This window comes from Rhamphochromis longiceps, linkage group LG3 (genome assembly GCF_057381845.1).
Source record: "Rhamphochromis longiceps isolate RC_006_pf linkage group LG3, R_longiceps_female_GT1.1, whole genome shotgun sequence".
Taxonomy (NCBI): domain Eukaryota; kingdom Metazoa; phylum Chordata; class Actinopteri; order Cichliformes; family Cichlidae; genus Rhamphochromis; species Rhamphochromis longiceps.
The window spans coordinates 72,004,148-72,015,496 of record NC_140559.1 but is presented as its reverse complement, the minus strand read 5'-3'; the positions used below and the strand labels follow the sequence as shown (position 1 = coordinate 72,015,496).

Genomic DNA, 11,349 nt, shown 5'->3' with positions numbered 1-11,349 from the left:
TGTGGATTATTCATTGTTGTGTCTGATACTTAGAACTGTGAGGAAGAACACTACACAGTTAATCAGGGTCCCCTCTCTCTGAATCAGGGAAGGTGGGCAGGCCGCGTGTGGGCCGCGGGCCATACGTTGAGTCTCACTGTTTGAAATGTGAACATTGTTCTGCTGCAGTCAATGGACTAAACCAGAGAAGAAGAAAACAGACTTTACCATGAAGATCCTCAGTGTGGATCAGTATAATATCAGCCTGATGTCTGCAGTTTAGTGTCAGCACAACTTTCACATCATATTCATCTCAGCACAACTAAAACATGCTGACTGACCCCAGAGTTTCAAGTCCACATCCTGGACTCTCCAGGAAACCACACAGATGCTTCACTCCTGAATCCTGCAGCTTGTCGTTGTATCTCAGGTCCAGCTGTCTCAGATGGGAGGGGTTGGACTTCAGTGCTGCTGCCAGATAATCACAGCTGATCTCTGACAAACCACAGTCCCACAATCTGTATAAAGAATGAAAGATGTAAGTTTATTAGACAAAGTGTGAGCTTGAAATCATTCAGTGTTTCATCATCTGTTCAGAGCTGAAGAAGGTTCAGAATGTAGAAGTTTAGAAAATGGAAACTCCAAACAGCTGAAGCCAACAGGAAGCAGCTTCAAACAAACACAACAAGAGAAAAAACTCTGAATGTTTCACATTAAAGTCGTACATTTATCATAAAAACAGGACAAAGACTTGAAAAAGTCGTGTTTTTCCTTCCAGGAACCACAAGACTTCACTTTTAAAGGTGAAGTGTGAAAGAAATGGACATATTTGAAGTCCAACACCTTTTTCCAGTCACATTATTAAAGCAGACAAACTACAAGCTCATTTTCATTCCAACAAGTCATCTTCTGACCTGGACTAACAACACTGGTCTCTATGTGCAGCTGGCTGTGAGACCAGTGCTCAGGGAGCGTCTACAAAGTGCAACACTGAAAGAACATCGCACACTAGCTGTGTCCCAAAACGTCGGCTGCATCCTTCGGAGGACCCGGTATTCGCAGTCTACGTGGGCCGGGTCCTTCAAAGACTGAAAAGGCTGGAAGTGCGAGGCTGTGAAATGGGACGGTCTAGCCTTCAGATTTGCATCACCGCTGTCTTTGTGGAGTTTAATAAACTCGGCCGTCTGCTCCTTGCTATCTAAAATATAACAGGACACTGGCGTAAATTCTCGACCGTCTCACACTTCTGTTTAATCAGTTTCCTGTTTAACGTTTATTCAGCTGTGTGAAAATCCCGGAGGAACTTTGATGTCAGCCAAACCGATTTACTCCGGAACAAATAAAACACAGAAAAAAGGCAAACAATTACATTTTTAAGTTATCCGAGTGACTTATATATCGTGTTTCACCTGAGTAGCGAAAGAGCGGGGTCTGAAAACGATGAAGCCGGGCGTCCGCTGCTCTCGCCGGCTGGAGTGACCATTGAACCCCCCGGCTTGCTAGCGAGCGGGTGGGTAACAGACGTCTCCGAAAACGTCGGCACACTTTTGCAAATATGCGATGTCTTGATAAACCAAGCAGATATTTGAAGTTTACACAGCTACTTTCTCGCCTGAAAATATGTTAAAAGTTTATTTTGTGACCCAGAAAGATTAATAAGAGTAATTTGAAAACTTAGTAGCTGCCGCCATTGTTGGCAGCTGAAATTTGGCTGGGCCGCGCTATGAATTCTGGGATATGGTGGGCCACGAAGGACACACCCGACGAATCCTTCAAATTCGGGGAAATGAAGGACGCATTTGTCGGGCACATTTGAAGGAGTCGACAAATACGGACAGCCTTCATCGCCTGGCTGTGACGTAATCGGCCTTCAAATGCAGCCTCTGGAGGATGCAGCCGACGTTTTGGGACACAGTTACTAATTTGCTTCCATCATCCAACCTGAAGAGGAAACAGAGACGCCTCCCCTTCAAAGTAAAAGCTGCTCCTTTTGGACACAGTATCAAAGAAAGTCTACAGTATAACATAGAAAAGACAGAACAAAGTTTTGGTTGTTGTTAAATTGTGCAGAAATGAAACTACACTAAGCTCAATTATGTGACAGACATTTCATCCCATGTCAGTTTGGCCTCATCATCCAGCACACACTCTGACCACAGGCCCAGGGGCCACGCACAGCTGGGCTCCATCCAAGAGACAGGAAACAAACCAACACAATAATAAAAAAGCACCATGTGATCTTCTTACATCTTCAAGACAAACATAGGAAAAACATGAGCATATTTGTTTCCTGATAAAATGATGTGACAGGTAGAACAGAGTAAAGTGGTGGTGTTACAGCCTTTCTCCCCTCTGCTGCCGAGGCTGTTAGTCTCTCCCAAACTCAGCTACAGGACTTCCAAATGAATGAAAGCAGCAGAAGTGGCTTTACAAATGAAAGAGGAAGAGGAGAAGAAGAGGAGAGGGAGGCCACCCTGACCATCACTCCAGCTGAAAACATCACACTTCCATTAAAGTTGGTGAGGAAATGTTGAGCAGGATGAGCTGCTGGCTAATCTGGAGGCTGTAGCAGCAGCTCACAGTCACAGTGGGTTTCCACTCATGAAAAAGCTCTGGCTGCTTCATTTCTCATCTCATATCAGAGACTTTAATGCTTCACTGAAGCTGTACTGTGATGCTTCCATATTCCAGTGAGGCCTCCATAATGATTTCAGCTGTTCTGTACACACACTGTGTGCCCTGTATGGCTCAAAGTCTCTGCAGCCTGTTTTTATCTGCTATCATCAGATCTTCATCATCCTCATTCACATCCCTGTGGAGGCTGAAACACTGTCCTGTCAAACATCTCCCCGTCACCACTCCACTTCTGTCAGCCTTTAAATGAACCCTGCTCAAGTCTGTCACTTCTGTTTGGAGCCAAAAGAGGTTAAAGATTACGCCACTACATTCTTGTCTAGAAAATATTAAAGTGTATTTGGTGACACACAAAAAAGGGTAAAAGTATAGTTTGGGTCCACACATGTCCAAACCCTGGTGTGTAGGCCTACTTAGTATTGAGAAAAGCCCACTAAAAGAACGCCCACCAGACCAAAGCAATGGTGTTGACTTGATCAGCATTAACCCCGCCCCCTGACTTTGATGGGTGAAGCTGACAAATAAAATGTATTTATGAACAGCGATGCAGGGCCAGGAGTAGCAACGTGAATTAAATAAATACATCATTAAATAATTCATTAAATGTGTCAGTAAAATAATTAAAATAGAAAACAAACCAACAAAATATGTAATTAACTAATTTGAATTGTACATAAATACTTAATGAATTATTTTAAATGAAATTAACCGATAATTCATTGTGATTTTGTTTTGTGTTTTGATGAGCTAATAATCAGCTCTCTTTTTCTCATTGTTGTTCTAAGCCGCTTATCCAAAGGTAAGGCACTACCTGTTGAATTATTTCCAAAGTGTGCCAAATTGGACATTACAAATTAAAGTCTACTCACTGAAATTACTGGGGAATGTCTGCTTTGATTTTGATGAGAATCTCATGACAGTACTGAGGATTTAATGCAGTTGGACTGCTAAAAATGATTGAATGCGGTTGGACCGCTAAAGGATTTAATACGGTTGGACCGTGGAAAGCAGTTGGACTGCTGAGTGATTTTAGTATATTAGGGAATTTGGTTATTGTTTGGGGTGGAGCCCGTATTGGTTATAAGGTTGGACCTGCTTCAGTCTTACACTTTTTTGGCTGTTTTACTGTTGTTCCAAAGTATTATAAATTATTCAAGAACGTCAGTTGGACTGATAGGAAGCGCAGTGCTCAGAGGTAACGCTTGCCAATGCCAAGGACGCTTAGGCATTGTCCTCGAAGAGGGATAGTCAGTTGGTCACTGTGGAGCTTGGGGCACTCCAGAATAACTAGGAGTTAGAGTCTCCTTACCGTTTGGAACGGTGGTCTGCGCTTTTTTGGCCAGCAGAAGTTGGACTTCGGGCGTGTAACTTTAACTTAAAACTTCGGGGTAAGCCTTGGCTGTGAAATGCCAAAAATAGAGCTTCAGGCAAAGTTTGGGTTGGTTGACGCTTTTAAATTGAGTTAGGGATTTTAGAGATGAGGCCAGAAACTGTTGGACAGATACTGGTTAATTGATCACAAAAAAGTTGGACTTTATCGGTTGGACCGTTAACTCAAATTTGTCGAAATTGTTTAGGCGCTAAAGCTGACAGATGTGACAGTGGTTGTAAATATAAGACGTCTTTGTAATATAAAATAAGAGATCTCTGTGTGAAAGGAGTCTGAGGCAGTGCTGGAGCTATTTTTAGACTGTGTGTGTGTGAGTGTGAAAATGCAAATTAGTCAGCAGTGAACTGTTTAAACCACAGTTGGTTTTACAAATACTGCTGCAAACATTGTTGAGTGTGTGTTTAAGACGCCATTTATGTTCATTAGAGGGCTATAAATAAAGTTTTGAGTTGCCGTAGTGGATGTATAGTAATTGACTGAGTTTTGATATATAAATATAGTGAGTGCACTGTATATATTTAAGACTAACATATTACTTTTAGGAGTAACCTCTCATCAGCAATAAATGCTGGTGTGTTTTATTTTTTCTATTCTATGTGTGTGCTGTGAGAATTAATAGAGGTTTCAATTGTTTTCTTTGACTTGCTCTTTCTGATTATGAAAGGCATGTCTGAAATACTCTTAGGAAAGCGTGTTGTGAGTATATTCCTCAACTCTTGTCACAGTTTAAGTGTGTGAATGCTGTGAGTAGCAGGCTTTGAGTGATTGGGTGTGATTTGTACAAAATAATAAATAATAATAACACTATGAAAGTTGATAGTAGAGTGAGTGCAGAAGTGGAAGTGTGAGAGAAAAGGCGGTGTGTGTGTGAGACGATCTGACAAACGCAAAGAATTTAGTATATTTAGAAGTGTGTGCGTGAAATAAGGGTGAATTGTTTTAGATCAAGACTTAGTAAAACAAGAGTTTTATTAGCCTGTAAAAAAAACAAAACAGGAGAGATAGAAACAGAAAATATGGTTCTGAGCAGCTGCAAGGTTGACAGGAAATGGTGTGTGTGACAGGAACTTTGCATGCCCATAAAAGGAACTGACTGTGACAAGTGAGCACACAGAGAGAGAAACATACGAGGTAAACTCCAGGCAGATGAAGCAAATGGAGGTTTTAAGAAAAGAAATGAAAAGGATATTAATTGTATGCTTTAGTGTGTCAATACAGGTGGACTTCTTTCAACCTAGAATCTTGAGTACAAAACCATTGATTAACAGAACTGGGAGGAAAACAGGCCAGATTTTGGCTTAAAATTTTACAGCTTGACCTCCCACTTGTCCCGATCCTGAGAAGAAGCTCATAGGACAGTTAATCTCCTGATGAAGACCGACAGAACATCGTGGACTTCAAGAATTAACAGCAGGCAAAAGACAGTGCAACTGAAACTACACTGACGATACCAGCAGCAGCATGGAAGAAAAGCACGTGATGGAAAATGCACGGTGAACTGCAGGCTGGTAAGAACAGTGTGACATAACTGTTTAAAGACACTGAATGGGATATTTTGCCAGGCTGGGATTTAATCTAAAAGGAAAATACTGAAAAGAGCAACGGAGAAGAAACAGAGAAGAAACAGACTGTGTTTGCTGGGGATCACAAGACAACAAAGGACACTAAGAGAAGGGCACAGGGGCCAGTGGGAAGGTGAAGCCCAGACGAGTTCGACTGCGAGAATAGAGGGTACAATTGGGTTGAAATTGAAGCCGGAACTCAGGATGGTTTAGGGATGTCCACGTCACAAACAAAGAGGTAAACAAAAAGAAGGTAAAATAAAGAGAGAAAATAACTGACAATTACATTAATGAATAGAAGACACACATACAGATATTACATAGATTTATTTTTAGGATAAAGGGGAGAGCTTATACGTAGAAATGACTTTTTATACATATTGCATTTTGTGCCTTTAAGGGAGTTGTGGCTCAATTCGTCTCTTGTGGGTCACGAGCCTTTGGCTAGCGCTATGATTAGCCAATCTACTGTGAGGATGATATGAGTTATTGAAGGATTGCACACGCTTACAGACACAGAGTCCATAAACACACATGACAGTATTGATTCCAGGCAAAAGGCCTCAAATTAATTTAGCGTTTAACTGAACTTGAGCTGGCCCTGTAACAAGTGACAGAAAAGAGGAACTGAATAGGAGTTTCTTGCTTTAGAGAAGGACCAAAGGAAGGAAAGCATATATTTTGGTTAAGTCTGATAAACTAGAATGAGAAGGTATTGTTACATCAAAGGAGCAAGATGAAATAAAAAGGCTGTACCAAAAACAGGCTATAACATAGGAAATGTGAGTTTTAAAATGAAGTTAGTGTTAACACACAGGAGTTGTTTCAAGGCAGCGTTTAGCTGTGATAAAATGTATGCATGAGTAATTGCTTATATGTTTAAACTTAATTGATTAAAGTGGTTGTTTTTTTTTTGGATCTTTTAGTAGAATAGGCGCTTATAATGATTTTCTTGTGAAAGGAGATTCTAGGTCAGAGTGGAGGCCTTGCAGCAGCGAGAGTTCTGTGTACAGGATGTTGATGATTAGATAAGGCAAGCGACAGGAAACGCATGCAGGGACGTGAAAGCAGCGTTTTAAGAGTTTTAAAATGATGAGTAACGTTGAAGAATATATATAAATACAAGTCAATAAGTCAAGAAGATAATTAGGATCAGGCTTTTGATTAAAGAGTCCCAAAGATGATAAGTTAGGGAGGTGCAGGAAAAGGTGTTTGGTTTGCTTTACAGAAGATCTCGGCGACCACAGGGGGGTGAGGATCCTGGAGGCCCGAGGCATGATGGACCACAAGAGAGGGACGCAGAAAAAACCTAATCTTATGCATGGAGTGTTCTCGAGGGGGAGCTGGTGTTTATTACTGGACCACTTAGATGACATGAGGTTGTCTGATTTGCTGAGCCAGAGGACAGCTAGAGAGGGTCAGAGCGGGAGTGGTGACCCCGATGTCCATGATGCCATGGATGGACATGGAAGCAGCTGAGTGGGCCGAGGAGTGACCCAACACAATGTATTGCGACCTCTGGTGTTCCAGAGGTCGAGAGAGGGAGTATTGAGATTGGAGAGATATTTTGCTGCTATTGTTAATAATCATCATCATTACCATTGCATTAATAATATAATCTACAGAATTGATATTGCATTCAGATGTTTAAACAGTGTGTGTCTTTCAGAAAGACTAAGTTGCAGGCTGACAGGAAGTTGCAGGTTTGAAGAGTGTGCCTTTTGCAGAACTGAAACCGAAAGCAGAGTCTAAGTGCAGGTTATTTTGAGGAGCCTTTAAGGACGAGACACACACTTAGTTAAAGAGAATCATTTATAGGTGGAAGTTTAATCATGTTTTGCTCGGGGTTGCAAAAGAGCAGTTTGTCGCAGAACTGCTGCTGATGTGTCACGATGATAAGCGAGCATCCGGCAGTGACAGGAAGTACCTGCCATGAAGATAGGAGATAATGTTCTTTTAAACTGTGTTAAAAGTCATTGTGGTTTTGATTTGACGTATGCATATATTCTGTTTGTGACGTATGAGGGGGCGTCATTAAATTCAAGCCCTGATGGTATAAAATATCTGTTTATGCTTTGATTAAGTCGGAGATCAGCCCGGTCTGCGAACGGAGCTGGTCTTCCCACGCGTGTATTTCATTAAAATCAATTGTTTGACCAAGTTCTGGACCATGGTTGTTTGTACTCTCCTTCCCCAATATTTGAACCTTAACATTAGTTTACTCAAAATAATTTTAAGACATCAATATTAAAGGTTAAGTTATGATAATGAATACATGCAACTATAACTGATGACGTAAGAATTTGGATTTTTAAGCTAAAGCGAAGGTGCTGACTCACTTGACATGTTACTCTCAAATCCTCCCTAATAACAAGAACATAATTACACTTTAGCCACAAGAGGGCAGCAGCATTAATACAAGTCACGTGTATATAAAGGTACAGTGATTATATTACAGTGATTTTGACAAAAACAAAACAGAAGTTGATGCAGTGTGTTTTCCATAACATACCAACCAAATTAAATAATAAAAACTTTATAACTTACAGAACTTTTTTAGAGACTTTGACCACTGGCAGCAGCCTCAGAAGAGCCTCCTCTGAAGCAAAGTATTTCTTCAGGTCAAACACGTCCAGATCTTTTTCTGATGACAGTAAGATGAAGACCAGAGCTGACCACTGAGCAGGAGACAATTTATCTGTGGAGAGACGTCCTGAACTCAGGGACTGTTGGATCTCCTCCAGTAGAGAACGATCATTCAGTTCATTCAGACAGTGAAACAGATTGATGCTTTTCTCTGCAGACAGATTCTCACTGAGCTTCTTCTTGATGTACTGAACTGCTTCTTGATTGCTCTTTGAGCTACTTCCTGTTTGTGTCATCAGGCCTTGCAAACGAGTTTGATTAGTCTTCAGACCCAAGAGAAAACGAAGGAACAAGTCCAGGTGTCCATTGGGGCTCTGTAAGGCCTTGTCCACAGCACACTGGTAGAAGTATTTCTTTGAAGATTTTCTTGTTTGAAACACCTTCCAAGTTGTTTCTTGCTCTTCCAGCAGATTGAGTCCAGAGTTGATGAAGGTCAGGTGGACATGAAGAGCAGCCAGAAACTCCTGAACACTGAGATGAACAAAGCAGAACACCTTGTTCTGGTACAGTTGTTTCTCCTCTTTAAAGATCTGTGTGAACACTCCTGAGTACACTGAGGCTGCTCTGATATCGATGCCACACTCTGTCAGGTCTGGTTCATAGAAGATCAGGTTTCCTTTCTGCAGCTGATCAAAAGCCAGTTTTCCCAGTGACTCAATCATCTTCCTGCTCTCTGAACTCCAGTGTGGATCTGTCTCAGCTCCTCCATCATATTTGATCCTCTTCACTTTGGCCTGAACCACCAGGAAGTGGATGTACATCTCAGTCAGGGTCTTGGGCAGCTGTCCTCCCTCTCTGGTTTCCAGCACATCCTCCAGAACTGTAGCAGTGATCCAGCAGAAGACTGGGATGTGACACATGATGTGGAGGCTTCGAGCTTTCTTGATGTGGGAGATGATCCTGCTGGCCTGCTCCTCATCTCTGAATCTCTTCCTGAAGTACTCCTCCTTCTGTGGGTCAGTGAACCCTCTGACCTCTGTCACCATGTCGACACACTGAGGAGGGATCTGATTGGCTGCTGCAGGTCGTGTTGTTATCCAAAGGCGAGCAGAAGGGAGCAGGTTCCCTCTGATGAGGTTTGTCAGCAGCTCATCCAATGAGGTGGACTTTCTGGTTTCAGTCAGGATTTTAGTTTTGTTGAAGTCCAAATTAAGTCGACACTCATCCAGACCATCAAGTATGAACACAACCTGGAAGTCTTCAAGCCTGCAGATTCCTGATTCGTTAGTTTGATTAAAGAAGTGATGAACAAGCTCCACCAAGCTGAACTTTTCCTCTTTCAGCACATTCAGCTCTCTGAAAGTGAATGGAAATATGAACTGGATGTCCTGGTTGGCTTTGTCTTCAGCCCAGTCCAGGCTGTATTTCTGTGTTAAGACTGTTTTCCCAATGCCAGCCACTCCCTTTGTCAGCACTGTTCTGATTGGTTCGTCTCTTCCTGGTGAGGCTTTAAAGATGTCTTCTTGTCTGATTGTTGTTTCTGGTCTGTCTGGTTTCCTGGATGCTGTTTCAATCTGTCTGACCTCATGTTTCTCATTGACCTCTGCAGTCCCTCCCTCTGTGATGTAGAGCTCTGTGTAGATCTGATTCAGGAGGGTTGGGCTTCCTGCTTTAGCGATGCCCTCAAACACACACTGGAACTTCTTCTTCAGTTGGGCTTTAAGTTCTCGTTTACAGAGTGGAGCAAATATTTCTGAAGGTAAGAAATTCAGAAAAAAATATTATATAATAAATATCATAGCCTTTCAGTACCCTGAAAGGATGAATGTCTATTGGTCCATTTCTTGAGCTATTAGGAAAGATCAATATTCAGTCTTTAGAGAAATTCTCTTACTGCTCTGCAGATGGTCAGCCATCTCATGCTGCTTAAGTCTCCTCAAGAAGTGGAGTGTGATCTTCAGAAATGCTTCTCTGCAGCTCTTTCTTTCATCTTCATCCTCTCCTTCAAACATCTCCTCATCCTCCATCTGGCTCTTTAAAGTTTCTGGGTGATCTGGACTCAGAAGCTTCTGGATCTTCTTCAGCTCGTTCTTCACAAACATGGTGATGTTGTCCTCCAGCCGCTGGAAAAGAAGACTATATGAATTACCCAGTGGTAAATGGACTGGTTCTTATATAGCTCTCTTTGATACTCTGTGCACACAAAGCATTTTATACAACATGCCTCATTCAACCAAGCACATTGTTCTATGCTTAAATACTTTCTTTCACACTCTGATGGATGCATCAGAGGGCAGCTTGGGTTTAGTACGTTACCCAGTACATTTGCCAGCCAGGGTTTGATTCACAAACCTTCTGACTAGTAGCTGACCTGCTCCCCTGCTGAGCTACAGTCACCCCAATCTGACTGACATCATGGAGCCCAAACTCTGATTTATGTTGGACACACTGACAATCCTCTGGTCCACAAAGTGCAGCATAGAGGTGACTGAAAAGAACAAATGTAAACGTAGTACTACAAACCATAACCACAGAGTCCAGGTGTGTTTGATGTTGCTGTGCAGACTGACCAGTGGAAACCTCTGCTCTCTGCTGGTCCACTCTGTGGAGGAGTAATGTATAATTAGCTCATGTTATGTCTGTCCACACACAGACACAAGCTAAAGGTCCATGAAGTGATGTTTGGATGGGTTCAGTCAATCAGATGACTGTCATGGTGGAGCTTTGCTAGTCCTGCTGATCCCACTGAGAATTAACAACTCAGTTTCCAGATGTCTGTAGTTTTCTGCTCAGTTTCTTTAGTCCCAACAGCTCTTACCATCTCCTGCATAAAGCTTTCCCTCCATGCTCAGATGCCCTGGAACAAGGTGCTCTCTTTATATCAGTGACTGGTTTAAAGGGACAACTTGCAGTGCTCGCCAAACTTTGTGTCAGCAAAAGTAGTTCTAATGTTTCTTACATTTATTACATTTTTACATTTTTTACATTTTTGCACACACAAATCAATGAACGCAAAAACATGAACTTTCCAGATATTTTGTTTCACAATGTTACAAAACTCAGTTCAAAACTACACAGTCTGATTTACAAGTACAAAATATTTATGACCACAGTTTGAGCCGATGTATGTCCCGAGTCTGTGGACTCAGTGGTTTTGTTTTGATTGTTATTGTCTTTTGTTACAATTTCATTCTGATT

The 11,349-nt window shown here is 41.8% G+C and overlaps 1 protein-coding gene across 1 annotated transcript; it reads right to left on the bottom strand.

The window, feature by feature from the left end:
• Window positions 1–301: 301 nt before the first annotated feature.
• On the bottom strand, window positions 302–10,332 carry LOC146676685 (protein NLRC3-like). Its single transcript, XM_085402209.1, has 3 exons — window positions 10,046–10,332; window positions 8,113–9,904; window positions 302–497 (listed from the first exon to the last, which is right to left on the bottom strand). The coding sequence occupies exons 1-3, from the start codon at window positions 10,251–10,253 to the stop codon at window positions 302–304; spliced, it is 2,196 nt and encodes a 731-aa protein (XP_085258335.1). The 5' UTR covers window positions 10,254–10,332.
• Between the last annotated feature and the right edge of the window lie 1,017 nt (window positions 10,333–11,349).

Coding starts and splice junctions, on each gene's coding strand:
- LOC146676685 (XM_085402209.1), bottom strand. CDS start 10,253: ATGTTTGTGAAGAACGAGCTGAAGAAGATCCAGAAGCTTCTGAGTCCA. Junction 9,905..10,045: donor GGCTGACCATCTGCAGAGCA/GTAAGAGAATTT, acceptor TCTTACCTTCAG/AAATATTTGCTCCACTCTGT. Junction 498..8,112: donor AAAGTCTCTAAAAAAGTTCT/GTAAGTTATAAA, acceptor TTCTTTATACAG/ATTGTGGGACTGTGGTTTGT.